The following is a 20,847-nucleotide window of genomic DNA, read 5'->3' as shown; positions in this document are numbered from 1 at the left end:
TGGTGAGGCGGAGGTGTAACAGAGGTGGTGAGGTGGAGGGCTGTAATAGAGAGGTGGAGGGCTGTAATAGAGAGGTGGAGGGCTGTAATAGAGAGGTGGAGGGCTGTAATAGAGAGGTGGAGGGCTGTAATAGAGAGGTGGAGGGCTGTTATAGAGGGGTGGAGGGCTGTAATAGAGGGGTGGAGGGCTGTAATAGAGAGGTGGAGGGCTGTAATAGAGAGGTGGAGGGCTGTAATAGAGAGGTGGAGGGCTGTAATAGAGAGGTGGAGGGCTGTAATAGAGAGGTGGAGGGCTGTAATAGAGAGGTGGAGGGCTGTAATAGAGAGGTGGAGGGCTGTAATAGAGAGGTGGAGGGCTGTAATAGAGAGGTGGAGGGCTGTAATAGAGAGGTGGAGGGCTGTAATAGAGAGGTGGAGGGCTGTAATAGAGAGGTGGAGGGCTGTAATAGAGAGGTGGAGGGCTGTAATAGAGAGGTGGAGGGCTGTAATAGAGAGGTGGAGGGCTGTAATAGAGAGGTGGAGGGCTGTAATAGAGAGGTGGAGGGCTGTAATAGAGAGGTGGAGGGCTGTAATAGAGAGGTGGAGGGCTGTAATAGAGAGGTGGAGGGCTGTAATGGAGAGGTGGTGAGGCAGAGGGGTGTAATAGAGAGGTGGTGGCAGAGGGATGTAATAGAGGGGCAGAGGGACGGAGGGGTGCAATAGAGAGGTGGAGAGACAGAGGTGTCTAATAGAGGTGGAGAGGCGGAGGGTGTAATAGAGAGGTGGAGGGGTGTAATGGAGAGGTTCAGAGGCGGAGGGGAGTACTAGAGAGGTGGAGAAGCGGAGGGGTGTAATAGAGGCGGAGGGTGTAATAGAGAGGTGGAGGGGTGTAATGGAGAGGTGGAAAGGCGGAGGGGAGTAATGGAGAGGTGGAGAGGCAGAGATATAATAGAGGTGGAGAGGCAAACGGGTGTAATACAGAGGTGAAGGTGTGTAACAGAGAGGTGATGTGGCGGAGGGGTATAATAGAGAGGTGGAGAGACGGAGGGGTGTAATAGGTGGAGAGGCAGGGATGTAATAGAGGTGGAGGGGCGGAGGGGTGTAATATAGAGATGAAGGGGTAATAGAGAGGTGGTGAGGCGGAGGGGGTGTAATAGAGAGGTTGGGAGTCAGAGCAGTGTAATAGAGAGGTGGTGAGATGGAGGGGTGTAATTGAGGGGGAGGGGTGTAATAGAGGGGAGTAATTGCATACAAAATGATCAGAGGGTTAGATAGGGTGGACAGTGAGAACCTTCTCCCGCGGATGGAAATGGCTAGCACGGGGGGGACATAGCCTTAAACGGAGGGGTAATAGATATAGGACAGAGGTCAGGGGTAGGTTCTTTACGCAAAGAGTAGTGAGGCCGTGGAATGCCCTACCTGCTACAGTAGTGAACTCGCCAACATTTTGGGCATTTAAAAGCTGGATAAACATATGGATGATAATGGTATAGTGTAGGTTAGATGGCTTTTGTTTCGGTGCAACATCGTGGGCCGAAGGGCCTGTACTGCGCTGTATTGTTCTATGTTCTATGTTCTAGAGGTGGAGGCGTGTAATAGAGGTGGAGGCGTGTAATAGAGGTGAATAGGTGTAGTGGTGTAATAGGGAGGTGTGGGGTGTATTAGAGGGGTGGTGAGGCGGAGGGGAATAATAGAGAGGCGGAACGGTATAATAGAGAAGTGGAGAAGCAGAGGGGTGTAATAGAGGTGGAGAGACGGAGGGGTGTAATAGACAGGTGGAGAGGCAGAGGGGTGTAATCGAGTGGTGAGGCGGAGGGGTATAATAGAGATGTGGTGAGGCGGAGGGGTGTATTGGAGAGGTGGAAAGGCGGAAGCGTTTATTAGAGAGCTGGTGAGGCAGAAGGGTGTAATAGAGAGGTTGGGAGCGGAGCGATGTAATAGAGAGGTGGTGAGGCGGAGGGGTGTAATAGAGCTGAAGAGGTGGAGGGGTGTAATAGAGCTGAAGAGGTGGAGGGGTGTAATAGAGCTGAAGAGGTGGAGGGGTGTAATAGAGGTGGTGAGGCGGAGGGGAGTAATAGAGAGGCGAAGGGGTGTAATAGAGAAGCGGAGTGGCGTAATAGAGGTGGAGAGACGGAGTGGTGTAATAAACAGGTGGTGAGGCAGAGGGGTATAATAGAGGTGGTGAGGTGGAGGGGTGTAATAGAGAGGCGGAGGAGTGTAATAGGTGTGGCGGAGGGGTGTAATACAGGTGGAGGGGTGTAATAGAGCTGACGAGGTGGAGGGGTGTAATAGAGGTGGTGAGGCGGAGGGGAGTAATAGAGGGGCGAAGGGGTGTAATAGAGAAGTAGAGTGGCAGTGGGGTGTAATACAGGTGGAGGGACAGAGTGGTGTAATAAAGAGGTGGTGAGGTGGAGGGGTGTAATAGAGGTGGTGAGATGGAGGGGTGTAATAGAGAGGTGGATAGGTGTAATAGAGAGGTGTGGCAGAGGGGTGTAATAGAGAGGTGGTGAGGTGGAGGGGTGTAATAGAGAGGCGGAGGAGTGTAATAGAGAGGTGTGGCGGAGGCGTGTAATGGAGAGGTAGTGAGGTGGAGGGGTGTAATGGAGAGGCGGAGGGGTGTAATGGAGAGGCGGAGGGGTGTAACAGAGAGGCGGAGGGGTGTAAGAGAGAGCTGGGGAGGCGGATGGGTGTAATGGAGAGGTGGTGTGGTGGAGGGCTGTAAAAGCGGTGGAGAGGCAGAGGGGTGTAATAAAGAGGCGGAGAGGCATAATAGGGAGGTGGAGGGATGTAATAGAGAGGCAGAGTGGTGTAATAGAGGGGTGGTGAGGTGGAGGGGTGTAATAGAGAGGTGGTGAGGCGGAGGGATGCAAGAGAGGTGGAGCGTCGGAGATGTGTAATGGAGAGGTGGGGTGTAAGGGAGAGGTGGTGAGGCGGAGGGGTGTAACGGAGGGCTGGTGAGGTGGAGTTCACTGTATCTTTGAAGGGAGATTTACCTAAGAGACTGAAGGAGCTGTGTTATAATTATGGATTACTCCAGCAACACACTGCACAGACCTAGGCCTGGTTTCCCCGTGGGACAGGCGGCTCGTAAACATCGGTCACCGGCGGGATCTCCTGGTCCTGCCGAAGACATGATAATTTCCATGGCTCGCCGGTCCCGCAGTCGGGGTCAAATTTGACGGGACTGGAAGATACCTCCACCGGAACGGGCTGGAAAATCCCACGCCGAATGAGCCATTTTATCCCGATTTACAGCATGAAAACAGGCCTTCGGCCCAACTTGTCCAAGCCGCCCAGTTTTCTGTGCTGCACATTTTCTGTGCTGTAAACATTTATCATCTATAAGTAAAGAATTCACTTAAGTTGAATCTAGTTTTCACTTGTACCTCTTACCTAACCTACGGATGTGTGTCATTTCAATCGCCTTTTTGTTCTTTCAACAGGAACCTCTGCAGTTACAGTATTTATGTTGGTGATATTGTCCTTACTGCTAATACTCACCACATTGTCAGCATGTAGTATGAATGGCTGGGTCATAGAAACATTCAAACAAATCCTGAATACTAAATGTAAGTTCAAACCCAGATTATTTTATTATTTATGTTAAGTTTTTAATACTCTGGGTTAAATTTCCTCTTCCCATTCTCTGCTCAATTTAACGAGTCCTATTAACCTCCTCCTGATAACCCACACTGTCTCCCAGTGGCAATGGTGCCCCTTCCTTTGAGTCCAGCCGTTGCTATGTTATTGACCATCGACTTGCAAACCAATCAGGGGTTTTGGTAAATGTACTCATGGAATCATCATTGAGAAAATTATGGGCTGGATCCTCCCTTAGCCGACGTCAAAATCGGGAAACGTGATCGGGCGGACAATGGCTTCCGACTCCGATATCGAGCCAAGCGCCGAAATCGCGGCACTCGCCGCGCGGCTTGAAAGTACGGAAGGCACATCATTATCGGGTCTGACGACCGATTCTCCGGGGCTTCAACGATTCAGGACCTCGGATGGGCCGAATTCCCGATGCCATGTTTCTAATGTGCTATAAAGGTTCGTGAACCTGGCGTGCTGGCTGCGGCGGCTGAGAGAGGAGGTAGGAAGTGTCGTGGGGGGGACTGAGGGGTCCCGGCCCGGACACTGGCCGTGCTGGCTACAGAGGATGGGGCGGGGGGGGGGCCCTGCCAGGGCCAGGGGAGGGGAGGGGGTGGGGGGGGAAAGACTGAGCAGCCGGACCCCAACAGGTCTGTGCCCAGGTACCGAGCTCCATTACGGCGGCCACCTTGCTGGGCACCCACCCCGGCCCTTGGGTGCACGCAGTGACAACGGCCGTATGGATTGAACCCCTGACCACCCCACCCAACCGGCAGCCCCCACCGGGTGACCACCCAGAGCCACACCCATGGCAGACCCCAGTGAGGGCAGTGCCAGCCAACCATACCCCTGGCAGCAGGCAATGGCGCCAGGACCGAGGGGCACCGACGGGGCCGGGGTGGGGGACATGCGGGGTTGGGGCACGCAGTGCCAACCGGCTCCACCGTGTAGCCCATGGTACCTGGCTGGGCACGGGTGTGTGCGCCATGATAACGCGTTTGCCATTCACCCCCTGCAGGAAGTTATGGCTTTCGGACATCAGCCTGCGATGCTGGTCGCCGTGGCGATGGCCGCTGCCCTGCACGCAGCCCAGTGGCAGCGTGAGCGGGGACGGTTCAGAGAGGGGGCGGAGGCTGCAGCAGAGGAGCGGGCTGCAGAGGGCCAGGTGGCAGCTGCTCAGGCTGGAGGGCCGGCCGCCCAACAGGCCGCGGAGGAGGAGGTGCCAATGCACCGCAACCGCATATCGTTTTCGGACCTTCTGGACCGGGCATGCAGACGGAGACCGTCAGACACATCCACCAGATGATGGCACACCTGGCACTGCAGGGGTATGGGGGAGGACCGTCAAAGTGACCGTCACGCTGAACATCTATGTGACGGGGTCGTTCCAGTCGCCGGGTCGGGATCTGTCCGGGATTTCCCAGGCATCGATGCACAGGTGCATCCGCGCTGTCGTGGATGCCCTGTATACCCATGTGTCAAGCTGGCCTTACGGGTCCTAACACTGCCTAGGCGGTTCCCCAGACGGTACAGCAGGCGTGGAGGCGGACTGCTGTGACTCCTGCCCTGTGACAAGCGTCCCTGTTGGTACATGTCTCCTGGGGTGGCCCTGCCTGGATGGGCCCGGCTGCTCCTCGGGAATCCCGGGTGGCATGGTGCCGCCCTGTTCTGCCCGCTGCCCACCAGTTGCACCAGGGATGTGGGGGGCGGAGTCCGAGGTGCTGCGCTGTTCCGGCACGGGCCCCAACACCACCTCCTCCCTCGGGGTGCCCGATGGCCCCCAGGCTATTCCATGGGACGGGGGTGCAAGCGGAGCCATGCCCTGAGGCGCCCCTACACTTGCCAGTCCTGGAGGCCTGCTCTGGTCTCGACAAGGGTCTTCATGTTCGCGGCCATGGAGCACAGGGAGTGGCTCATCTCCGTCTGGAACTGCACCAGATCACGCTGCGACTGTGCCACCACCCTGAAGGTCTGTGCCACATCAGTCAGTGAGTGGGTCGCGTCCCTCGGGGTGTGGGCCACCTCCCTCTATCTGCGCCACGCCAGCCTGCACCTGGGCAATGCTGCCGACGCTCTCAGCAATGGCCTGCTGTGACTGGGCCACGCCTTGGACGCCACCACTCATGCTGCTGATGTCGTGCACCAGGGGCGCGATTCTCCGACCCCCCACCGGGTCGGAAAATCGCCGGAGGCTGGCATGAATCCCGCCCCCGCTGTGTCCCGAATTCTCCGCTACCAGAGATTCGGCGGGGGCGGGAATCGCGCCGGTCGGCGGAAATCACGCCTGTCGGTGGGCCCACCCCCGGCGATTCTCTGGCCCGCGATGGGCCGAAGTCCCGCCGCTGTCAACCCACGCCAGCCGTCATCGATTAGACCTCCTTTTGTACGGCGGGACAAGGCGGCGTGGGCGGGCTCCGGGGTCCTGGGGGGAACGCGGGGCGATCTGGCCCCGGTGGGTGCCCCCACGGTGGCCTGGCCCGCGATCGGGGCCCACCGATCCGCGGGCGGGCCTGTGCCATGGGGGCACTCTTTTCCTTCCGCCTTCGCCATGGTCTTCACTATGGCGGAGGCGGAAAAGACCCCCTCCACTGCGCATGCGTGGGGATGCCGTGAGCGGCCGCTGACGCTCCCGCGAATGCGTCGCCCGGCGAAGTACTTTCGGCGCCAGCTGGCGGGGCGGAAATCACTCCGGCGCGGGCCTAGCCCCTCAAGGTGAGGGCTTGGCCCCTAAAGGTGCAGAGAATTTGGGCAGCCCGACGCTGGACTGATCCGCGCCGTGTTTGGCGCCGGGTAGCGGACATCACGCCATTTGCGGAGAATCCCGCCCCAGGTCTCTACTGCGGTCATCATCCTAGCAGTGTTGGCCTCGGTGCCACGCATTGCCGGCGACATCACCTGTACCCGTAGCCTCTGGGACTCCTCCAATTGGCTCGCGACCTGCTGAGTGTCACTGACATATCACGGCCGCACCCAATCAACTGCATCAGCTCCGCGTAAAGCTGTTCCAGAGGCTCAGCATCTGACTGGGGCCCAGCTGGGTCCTGGGATCCATCAGACCTCCGACTGCTGTCTGGCCTGGGGGTTCCTGCCTCCACTGATCTGCATCGGCAGCTGTGGCGCTCGCCAGAATGTGCCCCAGAAGCCTGATCTGTACTGTCGCCCAGCAAGATGTGTGTCTATGCGCTGGTGGAGGCTGGGGAAGGAGAGGTGTGTTGTGAATATGGTGACCTCCTCTTAGCTCCCCTTCCTTATGGGAAGTGAGGGGGTGGGGGGGTGGTGGTGGGGCGGGGGGGCAGAGAAACTACCAGGATGGACCGGCGCCATCGGATGGAGATCCTGTGGGGTAATGGACATGAGGTCTGTGGGAGGGACGGATCGTTCTGTATGGCACCTTTGTGGCTGCCATTGGGTCCTCTGTACCATCGGCCAACCTCTACATCGGTGACTGATCTGTCCTCGGCCACCCCCAAGACCCTCAGGGCCCGATCCTCATATGGGGTGAGGACTCTGATGTCCGGGACCCCCACCGCCCATCTGGGCCCTCTCCCGTCTGTTGTGGCCCAATTTCTTCTACGGGGACACAGAGAGGGCATATTGAGTCGCACACTGTGTGCATCGCGGATGGGCGTGGGAGGGGGGGGACAATAGGATTGAGAGGGGTAGGGAGGGGGCAGGTGTGAGCAGCACTGCTGGACATGGGTTGGGCTTGGACACAGCATGGTGCTGGGCGGGGGCAGTGCCAGGTGCATGGTCGTCAGGGTGGCGACCAGGGCCGGTGCTAGGCAGCCGTGGCAACTCACCTGTGCGGCCCGGTGGTGGCCTCCGGCACTGGGTGCCGTTCCTCCTGGTGATGCTGCCCGAGATGACAGCTGCTGCCTCTTCCTCCCAGGTGAAGCCGGCTACCCTGTGGGAGACCCTTGGAAAACCAGGCACCCTGTCTGGACCGTGTCCAACGATCTGGCCAGGTCGGCATCCCCGAATCCTGGGGCTGGTCTCCTGCTGTGTGGGATTTGCTCTGCGGGAACGTTTTTTAAAATATTTTTATTCGTGTTTTTATATTTTAACTGTACAACACAACACAACGAAGCAGAATCAACAAGACCCCAAACCACACACCCCTCCACCCCTAATTACACGAAACAAAAGCCCCACTTTGCCCCCCCCCCACCCTTAACAGCTGATGGTATCCAACTCTTTAAAGTGTAATATAAACAAAACCCATCTCTTTTCCCCCCCCCCCTCAAAACAAATTTGACCTTCTCCCCGGCCACATCAAGGCACTGGGCGGAGAAGCTGACCTCCACCCCAACAGGACCCACCTGTGAGTAATCATCGAGACGAAGGCTACAACATCTGGCCCCCCCCCGCCTGTCTACAGCTCCGGCAAGTTTGACGCCCCAAATATGGCCCCCAGGGGACTGGGCTCCAAATCCACGGGCAAGATCGGCGACATGGTGCTGACGAACAACCTCCAAAATTTCTCCAACTTCAGACAGGACCAGAACATATGTACTTGGCTGGCCGGACCCCTCCCACACCGTTCACAGATGTCCTCCACCCCTCAAACAATCGGCTCATCCTCGATCTCGTCAGGTGTGTCCTGTGCACTACCTTTAGCTGTATCAACCTCAGCCTCGCACATGAGGTTGAGGCATTCACCCTCCGCAGCACCTCACCACAACCCCTCCTCCAATGCCATCCCAGCTCCTTCGCCCACTAGGCCTTAACCCCCATCAACGACGCCATATCTGAAATGTTTTCGGATGGCGTGATTTATATTACAAGAACACTTGTAGCTAAGGTTATTAATGATTTATTAACATTAACTGTGGGTCAAATATATACAAAACAACAGATTTTGAATAGCAGTATGAACTCGCACAAACAACCTCTCTCCCAGCTGCTTGGTCAGTCTGAGGTCACCTGACTCTAACATTTGCTTATATACTAATGAGCCTCCTAGTGGTCAGTTGGTGAATTACAACACAACCATGCTATCACAGCAGTATCCTCCTCCAAAATCCTCCCATAGATTGCCGAGGGGACCCCCTCCTCCAGCCCCATGGCGCAACCGGAAAAGTCGCGAAAACCTTCTTCGCAAAATCCCGCACCGGCATATACCTAAAAACCTCCCCCCCCCGCGGAATCCCAAACCTATCCTCCAGCTCTTCCAAATTCACACCTTACATCCCACTCCTCCCATTCCTGAAACCTAGCATCCATCTCGCTGGCTCAAAAACGGGACTCCCTCGAATTGGTATCCCCATCGTTCCCCGCCTCTAACCTAAAGTGCAGCCGAAATTGCCTCCACCACCACTGGGCTCCACAAATATTTCCCTGGGGCAAACGGAAGCGGCGCCGTTGTCATCACCCTCAACCCTTACAAGAGCCCGCCCCCATCTTCACCGACACAGCCTCTGGCTCCAGGCACCAATCTTCCACCTACTCAGCATTCGCCACCCAATAATAATACAACAGCTTTGGAAGGGTCAGGCCCCCTGACTGCCGCCCTCTCTGAAACACCGCCTTCCTAACCCTTGCTACCTTACCTGTCCACACAAACGACAAAATCAACCATTCCACCCCCATAAAAAATGTTTATGGCGAAAAGACAGGTAGGCACAGAAATAAAAATAAAAGCCACCGCAAAATAGTCACCTTAACCACCTGTACCTGGCCTGCCAACGATAGGGGAAGGCTGTCCCATTTCAATAAATTTGACTTGACCCTGCCAACCAGGCTCCTGAAATTCAATTTACGGAGCCAGGCCCAAACCTGAGCCACCTGTATTCCCAAATAATTGTAGGATCAGTTCAAGTGCTGTTCCCCCTAGTTGGCGGGGAGCTGGCGGGCGTGGTCAGGGCGAATCAGCCGGTGGGACCATCGTTTGCGGCGTGAAGCCTGAGGGGCCTCGTTAAGTGGACCAATTAACGTTTAATACTGGTGATGCCTCACCGGGTCGACCGTCTGGAGGCTTGAGACAGTTCCTGCTTGCTCCCATACTGAGAAACCCTTCCATTAAATTGCGTCCATAATCTGTTATTGCTAGGTTTGAAGTTTAAAAGTTTAAATATTGTTTTTTTCTTAAGTTCAAATAAAGTTTTGTTTCTAAAATAACCAAGCCTTATTTCATATACAATCGGTCTTTCCGCAGAATACCCAATTCATTTTTTCCAATTTCGGGGCAATTTAGCGTGGCCAATCCACCTAGCCTGCAAATCTTTTGGGTTGTGGGGGCGAAACCCACGCAAACACGGGGAGAATGTGCAAACTCCACACGGACAGTGACCCAGAGCTGGGATCGAACCTGGGAACTCAGCGCCATGAGGCAACAGGGCTAACCCACTGCGTCACCGTACTGCCCGTCTTTCCGCAGTCTTAATTGTGGTTCTGCTCCAGTATCTTAGACACAGTTAGGATCTCACCAGGCATCCGTAGCACTATGTGGAGTCTTTTAACATGGGGAGTCTGCTGCGTTGCAGCTACTACACGGTTCTGGCTGACTATGAGTCTCTCCTGGTCTTACTGAAGGACTTGCAGGTTGATAATCAACCTCTTTGACCACGTTATGAAAGCACCTTCCCTGGTTAACCAATGCTCTAGAGTGGGACTCAAACCCAGAACTGCTGCTTCACAAGTCGGGACGCTGCCACTGCGCACACAACCTCCACAGCTGACAACGATATTTGTCACCCTCAGGTGATCCAAAAATCCCAAACGCAGGCCCACATAAGTGTTTTGGTTCTTCTTTTGACCAGTTAAATTCTCCAGAGATGCAGCATGATGTGGACAGCTCAGAATTTGTGTTCGAGCATTTGCGTGTGTATGTGCCTGCATGTGCGTGTGCATGTTTGTGTATATGTGTGCACGCATGTGTGTGTGTGCGCATGTGTGTCCGTGATGCGTGCTCTCTGTGATTCTTTCTGATTTATTTTTTGCCAGGTTGCCGTGTCACTCTGGATGCAGTAACTCCAATGGGCGGACTGATTGTGATATGTACATCAAGCATTCTGCTCTGGGAAATAAATAAACTAGCAGGTGGGTGTCCAATGATAAAATCAACAGATTCTGAAACCCCAGAAAAAAGAGCTAATTGCTGAGGTATTTTTTTTATTTCCCACTTAAGAGGCGATTTAGCGTGGCCAATCCACCTACCCTGCACATCTTTGTGTTGTGGGGGCGAAACCCACGCAAATACAGGGAGAATGTGCAAACTCCACACGGGCAGTGACCCAGGGCCGGGATTCGAACTCGGATCCTCAGCGGCGTAGGCAACAGTGCTAACCACTGTGCCACCGTGCTGCCCCATTTTGCTGGGGTATTTTTGACAGTTTTCATGGACACCTGCTGAAGGAATAAAGTTGACACGGCAGAAGGAGGCTGGGGCCCGGTCGAGCTGGAAACGCCAGATCTACAGAGATCGGGGTTCTCCGATAGGTGTCGATAAAAAATCCTTCACCCTTCACCTGCCAAGATACAGAAAAACATCCCCACATGCACAAAGCCAACCTCCCCCCCCCCCCCCTTGCCACAGATAAGGGGAACCCCCCAACACACACACACACACACAAGGGCAACCCCCCGCTCACAAATAAGGGGAATCCCCACCAATGGAGCTGCCCAGAGGTTACTGCCCAGGCATGACCCCCCCTCCCTCAGGGGGGATATTTTCCTGGGAGCCCCCAATGGGTTCCTTTTGCCTCTTGACATTTATCAAAAGCTGCTGCAAACTTCGCCGACGTGACGTCACGCCTTTCTGGGCAGGAACCTCGTTACATCATAGGCGAGGAAAATTGATAAATGAGATCTCGCCGAAGAGATTCCCGTTTTCTGTGTCTCTCAAAATTTGCTTCCACGTCGTCGTGGCGAACACGAGCGCAAAATCTTTGCAAACTAACTGCAATACAATTGTCCGTGCTTCCCCCTCAGTCCTGTATCTTGCTCAGCTTCAAATATTTATCCAATTTTCCTCTAAGAGTTGCAATGTCACCCTTCTGAAAAACTGGCTCTGTTGCGAGTCCTCCCTGGTAATGCTGCTGGCGAGGACGGGGAATTTGGCGCTCAGCCAAATCTCCCGTTCACTGCAGTGGGACCGGAGAATCCCGCTGCCATGAATAGATGGAGAATCCCGCCCACTATCTGCACCAAAATATTTAATGAGTGAGTAAATGTTTTCAAACTTGTATGCTTACTAAGGGTGAGGTAAATTTAACTCCTAACTTCAACTGAAAAAAAAATTGACCCGCATGCATACGAGGCAGCAAATCCTCATATAATCATTCAAATTTTAAATTGGGCTCTTGGTGACGATATTAAATTGGCTATTGTGTGTGATTCCGGACTCTCCATTGCGAGTCCGCCCCGTTACTGCTGCAAGCGAGGACGGAGAATTTGACACATCACTGGCTGGCGGTGGGATTCTGTACTCCCGCTGCGGGATTCCCCATTGAAGCTCCCCCACGCTGCCGGAGAGCGAATCCCAACGGCCGGCGAATTCTGACCTCAGTCTTGTTAGTCTATCCTCGTATCACAGTGCCAGTAGGCACCTCGCCAATTTTTCAAGGTAGTGAGTTGAAGTCCCACTCCAGATACCTGAGCACAAAGTCCAGGCTAACAATTCACTGCAGAACGGAGGGAGTGCTGCAGTGTCAGCGCTGCCGTCTTCTGAAGGGAGACATTCAACAAAAAGCCCTGTCTGCCCCCTCAGGTGGATATGAAAGATCTCCTGGCACTTTATGAAAGGACAGAGGTGATATCCATTGTCATTAAGGCAGGTTATATGCTCATTATCATGTTGTTATTTGTGGAAGTTCGAGAAAAACAAATCGGAAGCTATTTATCCGACATTATACTTCATCACACTTCTGTGTTTTAACTTAAAGTACCTTTCTTGGCTGTACAGCACTTCAGGGCATCCTCAGGTCTTGAAAGGAGCAAAGGTTACTGTTCCGGTCTTTTTATGCATTTTATTATCATTCCCATCTTTAGCAATTTACCGGTGTCAATAGCCATTATCATTAAATGGAAAAAGGCAGGATTGCCCCCAGCAGGTAATAGGAATCCATGCTCCAGTAATGGGAGCCACGAAACAACCATTTCTTAGAATTCCTATAGTGTAGAAGGAAGCCATTCTGTCCATCAAAGCTGCACCAACCCTCTGAAAGAGCACCCGACTTAGGCCCCACTACCCTATCCCCATAACCCCACCTAACCTGCACATCTTTGTACACTAAGGGGCAATTTAGCGTGGCCAATCCAACTAACCTGCACATCTTTGGACTGTGGGAGGAAACCAGAGCACCCGGAGGAAACCCACACAAACTCGGGAAGAAAGTGCAAACTCCACACAGTCACCTAAGGCCGGAATTGAACCCGGGTCCCTGGCGCCGTGAAGCAGCAGTGCTAACCACTGTGCTGCATGTGTGTGGTTACAGTATGATAAGAGTGAAAAAGAGCTGCACACAATGCACCCTGTGGAACCAATGTAGAACCTTGTTTAATGGTGCTTCACGGAGAGGGAGGAGAGTGGACACTGTGCCAAAGAAGATGTTAGAAAGGCAGACACAAACCTCGGTCCATGAGGGTCTTTGTGATAGCATGGCCGCTTTATGGGGCGATCCTTCATGGGCCATGTGACCTGCTCAGACCCTATAGGGACAGAACGCGTGGACCTGGGCCTAGCGGGTGCTGGGGCGCAGACCCAGGCAGCGGGGAATCATCAGGGTAACACTGTAGTTGGTGCGACTAGGCCTGTTTGGAGTTGTGTTGATCTGTGTATAAAAAGTTCTTTCATCGATAATCAATCACCTTCATGATTGAACTCTGTTATATTACTTGATACTTTTCACTTAATACTCAACTAGTAACAAAATAAAATATAGTAAAGATAACTAACTAACTATGCAGTATAACAATGAAATAACTTATAACTTCTCTCTCACTAGCTATTCTATGTTTTGTCTGTTCTCTCTCCTGATGCACACTTTCTCAGAAAGAGCGGAAAAAGTCTTTTTATACCACATGACAGTGAGACATCTAGTGTTGAATTGACTGTGCTGTTGTTTAAATGAGCTGGATAGACTTTCAAATCTTCTCGTTGCTCAAATAAGGTGGATAGACCTTCATAGTCTTCTTCGTGTTTGGTTGTTGCTCTGATGTCTTTGATTGCTTCCATTCTGGACTCTGTCAACCATCTCTCTGTGGGGGCTTCCATCATTCCCTCTGTGGAGTCTTTCCTCGCTCTCTGTGTGGAGTCGTGCAGTGTTCTCTCTGTGGAGACAATCAGCGCTCTCTCAACGGAGTTGATCAGTACTCTCTGTGTGGAGTCATTTTCAACCTTGTTGCTGATGATCATCATATCCAAAATACGTAGCTATGTCCAAGAACATAGAACAATACAGCACAGTACAGGCCCTTCAGCCCACGATGTCGTGCCGACCACTTATCCTAATCTAAGATCAACCTAACCTACACCCGTTCAATTTACTGCTGTCCACGTGCCTGTCCAAGAGTCGCTTAAATGTCTCTCATGCCTCTGACTCCACCACCTCCGCTGACAGTACATTCCACGCACCCACCACTCTCTGTGTAAAGAACCGACCTCTGACATCTCCCCTATATCTCCCTCCAATCACCTTAAAATTATGTCCCCTCGTGATAGCGATTTCCGCCCTGGGGAAAAGTCTCTGGCTATCCATGCCTCTCATCACCTTGTACACATGTATCAAGTCACCTCTCTTCCTTCTTCGCTCCATGACTATGGTAAAGGTCAAGGAGTTGTGGTCACTGTCACCGAAATCCTCTCCCAACGAGACATCCGACACCTGGCCTGGTTCGTTGCCAAGGAACAAATCCAATGTGGCCTCCGCACTAGTCTGCCTATCTACATATTGAGTCAGAAGTCCTTCCTGGATACACCTGACAAAATCTGCTCCATCTAAACCATTTGCAGTAAGGAGGTTTCAGTCAATATTAGGGAAGTTGAAGCCACTCATGACAACAACTCTGTTACAATCTGTTCCTCCATCTCTTTGCTGCTATTGGGGGGGTCTATAGAAAACTCCCAACAAAGTGGCTGCTCCTTTCTTGTTTCTGACTTCCACCCAAACTGACTCCGTAGACAACCCCTCCTCGACTACCTCCTTTTCTGCAGCTGTGATGCACTCTCTAATTAACAGTGCCACTCCCCCTCCTCTTTTACCTCCCTCCCTATTGTTCTTAAGACATCGAAACCCCGGGACATCTAACAACCATTCCTGCCCCTGTGAAATCCATGTCTCGGTAATGGCCACAACATCGTAGTTCCAAGTACTGATCCGTGCTGTAAGTTCATCCCCCTTATTCCTGATACTTCTTGCTTCTGCATCGAGTGCGATACTGCCTTTACCTCATGGAAGGTTTCCACTGCTATTTTTAAGTTAAGTCGTTTTGCCTTAAGAGTTCTTGTCTTAAGCTTTCATCTCTTATTCCAAAAACTATCTGATCACGAATCTTAGAATCACGCAGCATTAAAAAAATTGCAGAGGTTTGAGGGAATTTTTACATCTGTTGTAAAGTTATATACCGATTCACCAAATGTTTGAACTCTTTTATGAAATATGAATTTTTCTAAAATGTCATTTGTTTGCATTTTGCAACGTTCATCGAACTTCGCTATTACTTCATCAAACTTTGATTTATCCTCACCAGCAGCAAAATTAAACAAATTGTTGATTTTGATTGATTGCTGTCCTCCCAGGGACGGAAGTAAAGCAATACTTCCAGCATCTGATGCAGCATTTAAATCACTAGCTTCTAAATAGAGCTGGAACTGTTGTTTGAACAACTTCCAGTTCAAATTAAGATTAATAGTGGTCTTTAGATGTCTTAGTGATTTAACTGGGTCCATCTAAAAGTAAAGATAAACTAATTTATTGAGTAATATAAATTATAACTGTGAGTTCTTTTCACTTAATATTCAACTAGTAATAAAATAAAATATAGTAATGATAACTAACTAACTATACAATATAACAGTGAAATAACTTCTCTCTCTCTAGCTATTCTATGTTTTGTCTGTTCTCTCTCCTGATGCACACTCTCTCAGAAAGAGGGGAAAAAGTATTTTTATACCACCTGACAGGGAGACATCAAGTGTTGAATTGACTGTACTAGTTTTACATACAATGATCATGTATATTGATATACAGCAATCACTACAAACTCTGCCTCGTTGTATTACCCCATGTTATAACAGACTTAAACAAGGGGGAGATGGTGGGGAGGTGGAGTAATTTTGAGGAGGGAATTCCGGAACATGGGATCCAGACAGCTTCAGGCATGGCTGACAGTGGTACAGCAAAGAAAATGTGAGAGGAGCTGAGAGTTCAGGGGGTTCTTGAGTTGCAGGAGAACCTGAAAGGGGGGGGGGGGGACCGTTTGAGGACTCTGGGTCTGTACTCGTTGGAGTTCAGAAGGATATGGGGGGATCTTATTGAAACTTACAGGATACTGTGAGGCCTGGATAGGGTGGACGTGGAGAGGATGTTTCCACTTGTCGGAAACAGGAGAAGCAGAGGACACAATCTCAGACTAAAGGGACGCTCCTTTAAAACTGAGATGAGGAGGAATTTCTTCAGCCAGAGGGTGGTGAATCTGTGGAACTCTTTGCCGCAGGAGGCTGTGGAGGCCAAATCACTGAGTGTCTTTAAGACAGAGATAGATAGGTTCTTGATCAATAAGGGGATCAGCGGTTATGGGGAGAAGGCAGGAGAATGGGGATGAGAGAAATATCAGCCATGATTGAATGGCGGAGCAGACTCGATGGGCCGAATGGCCTAATTCTACTCCTGTGTCTTATGGTCCTATGGGTTTGGGGGGGACGTGGAACTGAGAGGAATTTCACTGCTGCAGCAAATTATAATCTGAAATGCAGTACGGGGTTGGACACAGTTTCAGTGGTAACTGTCAAATGGATATTGGAAATATACTTGAAAAGGAAAGATTAACCGGAATCCTCCGGTCATCGGGATTTGCTTTTCCGCTGACAGTGCACCCTTCTGATCGGGTTTCCTGGTGACTTAGGGTGGTTTCGATGGGAGTTCCCATTGTGGAAGGAGAGAATCCCACCGCCAGTGACCGGCACACCGCCGGGAAGCGAGCGGCTGGGGGACCAGAGAATCCCGCCCATTATCAGAGCAATAGAGGAAAAAACAAGGGAGCGGGACTAATTAGATAATACTTTCAAAGGGCCAGCAGAGAATAAATTGGCTGAATGACCACCTCCTTTTGTTTGCATGATGTGAACATGTCATATATTGTGTTGTATTTATGAATTGTCTTTAATCCAGCCTGCGATCAGTTGCTTTATTGCGTGGTTATGAAATAATTGAATCATTACTGATTAGAGGAAGCCATTCAGCCCACTGTGTACATACAGATGATGGTGTGAGGACAGAAATATTTCACCACCCAGTGCCACCTACTGGCTACAGCCTGCAACTTTTCCTTTTCTAAATGTGTACCTCGTCCATCTTGGTGTTAAATGTTGACAAAGTTGTGTTCAAAAAATTGAGACGACAGGAAGTTGGACAAGATGAATGCATCTATAGGGCATTTAACAAAATAAAATAGAATTGTTTTCGAAAATATTTAAAATAGATATTGCCTTCGCTGCTCCCAATGCGGTCTCTCGGGCCCACATGTCCGTCCGTGGCCTCTTGCAATGCTCCAGTGAAGCCCACTGCAAGCTGGAGGAGCAGCGTCTCATCTTCCGGTTGGCACTTGGTAGCCCTCGGGGCTCAACGTTGAGTTCGGCAACTTTAGATTTCAACTTTTCTTAAACCCTCCCCCCCCCCGTTTTTCTCTTTCTACTATTCCATATATATTGCCTCAATGCAGAATACCCCCGGGGTCCCCTCTTACATCAGGCCATGTTGTTTGTTTTAAAAGTTGCAACTTTTTTGATTCAAGATTTTTTTGCTCTAACAGATTTGGGCGGCACAGTAGTGTAGAGGTTAGCACTGTTGCTTCACAGCGCCAGGGTCCCAGGTTCGATTCCCGGCTTGGGTCACTGTCTGTGCCTGACCCAAATCTGCATGGGTTTCTTCCGGGTGCTCCGGTTTCCTCCCACAAGTCCCGTAAAACGCGCTTGTTAGGTGAATTGGCCATTCTGAATTCTCCCTCAGTGTACCCAAACAGGCGGCGGAATGTGGCGACTAGGGGATTTTTACAGTAGCATCTTTGCAGTGTTAATGTCAGCCTACTTGTGATACTACTAAAGGTTTTATTCTCCCTCCTTTCAGTTCTGACAAAGTCCGTTGACTCGAAACATTAGCTCTTTCTCTCCTGCTGAGTTTTCCCAGTGTCCCTGTTCTTGGTTTGCATAGTCTTCTATTCCTTTGAATTTGCAATGAATGTGCTGATTACAATCTGCAGTTCATAGATTTACATGATGTTGTCTATCCGCAGGTAAAGGATGTGAACCATCACCTGATCTACATTTACGTATCTCCCTTGCTGTGGTGGTGCCAATCGTTATTTCTGTTTTAATCTTTGGAATTTATGTCCGACAATGTAAGTAATGATCTCACCCATTTTAAAACTATAACAGTATCTTGCGTTTATCTACCTTTGGTTAACCATGTGTTCCAAGGTGTTTCACAGGGGTGTAGGCTGACAAAAATGGCCATTGAAGCAAACATCAAGGTGTTCGGACAGTTGTCCAAAAGCTTGGTCAATACATCGGCTTTTAAGGAATATTTGCACTCTGACCTCTCGTCCTCGGCCTCCTACACAGTTCCAGTGACGCTCAACAGCAGCCCAAAGAGCAGCAACTTCATCTTTCAGTGAAGCACCTCCTGCACTCAAAATTGAGTTCAACGATTTTGGATCATAGCCTCTGCACCATTTTCTTTTGCTTCATTTGGGCAGGGACTGGACTGTTGGTGATGGTATAATAGGCCCATTTCCTATTTCTCAGCGACTTTCTCCCCTTGGCCACATCATCCAAAAACACATGGTCCAGATTTTATGCTGCTTGGGCGAAAGTGCGGGAAATCAAGTGAGAAGATATGGGTCCCGTGTCCTGTCATCCTGGCGCACCCGTGCAATATTTCAGTCAATCGAGCAGGCAATTTATCCCATTAAAGGACGAATTAGATGAAGTTTTACCAGGCCTGTCTTCTTTTATGGGTGGCGGGCGGGCCCATTGGCCAGGCTGCCTTTACGTTTTAGCTGCAACCTCAGTCGAGGATGGGATGAAATGTCGGGGGCTGAAATAAAGGCAGGAATTCTCAGGTCATTGTGAATCACTTTTCCCGCCGGCAGCGCACCCCCTGCCCATGGGTTTCCCGGTGGCGTGGGGCGATTACAACAGAAAATTCCATTGACAATTGGCGGGAAGATAGAATCCCGCCGCTTGCGAACAGCGAGCGACCGGGAAACACCCGGCTGGCGGACCGGAGAATCCGGCCCAAAATTTAAAAAGGTGTCTTGAGGCCTGAGGTATAGTTTGAATGTGCTGCCTAGATAATTTTTCCCTCACAATTTTTTTTTTACAGGCCTTCAGCTCCCTGCAGCAGCTCTTGCTCACCTGCTGTCCCCCCTGAGGGTGCACCTCAGAAGCGCCGGCTCGCACCCTCACTTTCCTCGGTGCCTGTTCTTTTCCCGCCCTCTCCCAGCAGCACCGAGCTTTTCCCAGTGCGAATTTCATGTCACCCTCCCATTAATTGGCCAGCCAGTGTGAAATTAGGTTTCGGGCCCAGCCGGAGCCGGGAGCATGTTTTGTTCCCACTTCTGGGCCTGCCCAGTACACATACCTGACGAATGAAAAATTCAGGCCATGAACACGGATGACGTCCAGCTCCACCTCACCTTCCACAACTCCGCCACTGTTGCTAAACCGTCCGACTCCTTATTGACACTCAGTGTTAGATGAGCAGAAATTTCTTCCAGTTATATATTGGGGAGATGAAAGCCATTGTCTGCAATCCCGGCAGTGTGGCACAGTGGTTAGCACTGTTGTTTCACAGCTCCAGGATCTCCTGTTCGATTCCCGGCTGGGTTACTGTCTGTGCAGAGTCTGCACGTTCTCCCTGTGCCTGTGTGGGCTTCCCGGTGCTCCAATTTCCTCCCGCAGTCCAAAGATATGCAGGGCGGGGCGGCACGCAGTGCAGTGGTTAGCACTGGGACTACAGTGCTGAAGACCTGGGTTTGAATCCTGGCCCTGGGTCAATGTCCGTGTGGAGTTTGCACATTCTCCCCGTATTTGCGTGGCATTCACCCCCACAACCCAAAGATGTGCAGACTAGGTTGACTGGCCACGCTAAATTGCCACTTAAAGGGAAAAAAAATAGTTGGGTACTCAAAAGATATGCAGGTTAGGTGGATTGGCCATGCTACATTGCCCTTGGTGTCCAGAAATATTGGGTGGGGATGCTGGGTTGTGGGGATAGGGTGGAGGTGTGGTCTCAAGTAGGGTGCTCTTTCCAATGGCTGGTGCATACTGGATGGGCCGAATGGCCTCCTTCCGCACTGTAAATTCTGTAAATCCCTGCTCCAAACTCCACCCCTGAGTTACTTACTGTGCCCCTCTCTCTGAGACTGAACCAGATGTTATACCTGACCCTGAGATGAACTTCCAGCCTCATGTCGCTCCATCAGGAAAACTATCTAATTCCACCTCTGTAACATTGCCTTGCCTCAGCTCTTCAGCCATTGAAACCCACATTAATGCCTTGTTATAAACCTCCAGGCTTGACTATTCCAATGTACTCTTGGTGGGATTCCCACATAATACCTTCGCTAAACGTGAGCTCATCCTAAACTCTGCTGCATGTGTTTTGTTCCAGGTCCCATTCCCCTATCAAACCTGTGCTGGCTGATTTATGTTGGCTCTCAATCTAACAGTGCTTTGTTCTTAAGATTCTCATCCTTGCTTCCAAATCCCTCCATGGTCACTCCCCTTCTTATCTCTGTTATCTTCGCCAAACCCACCACCCTCCAAGATATCCGTGCTCCTCCAATCCTGGCCTTTTGCGTATCCTTTATTTTCATCCTTGAGCTGCCTCGCTCCCAAGCTCTGAAATTCCTTCTACATCTCTCCATTTCCTGCCCCCATTTTTCACTTTTCCTCTTCTTAAGACCTGCTTCTTTGGCCGAGCTTTGGGTCATCCTGACCTGGGCCGGAATTCTCCGGCCGTTTGCTGGCGGTGGGATTTTCTGATCCCCCGGGCAGCGCATGCCCACCCGCAGGTTTCCCGGGCGGCATGGGATGAGTTCAATGGGAAATCCCATTGAC

General features: G+C 51.3%; 1 protein-coding gene across 1 annotated transcript in view; it reads left to right on the top strand.

The window, feature by feature from the left end:
• The window catches only part of LOC140390342 (uncharacterized), an 87,394-nt gene that overhangs the window by 40,272 nt on the left and 26,275 nt on the right, over positions 1-20,847 (top strand). The window contains exons 6-8 of the mRNA XM_072475414.1: positions 3,422-3,547; positions 10,512-10,607; positions 18,018-18,122. Coding sequence (XP_072331515.1) covers positions 3,422-3,547; positions 10,512-10,607; positions 18,018-18,122 — 327 coding nt within the window. The remainder of the gene's footprint in view (positions 1-3,421; positions 3,548-10,511; positions 10,608-18,017; positions 18,123-20,847) is intronic.

Source organism: Scyliorhinus torazame, chromosome 14 (assembly GCF_047496885.1).
Source record: "Scyliorhinus torazame isolate Kashiwa2021f chromosome 14, sScyTor2.1, whole genome shotgun sequence".
NCBI lineage: Eukaryota > Metazoa > Chordata > Chondrichthyes > Carcharhiniformes > Scyliorhinidae > Scyliorhinus > Scyliorhinus torazame.
This window is presented reverse-complemented; position numbering and strand designations above follow the sequence as displayed.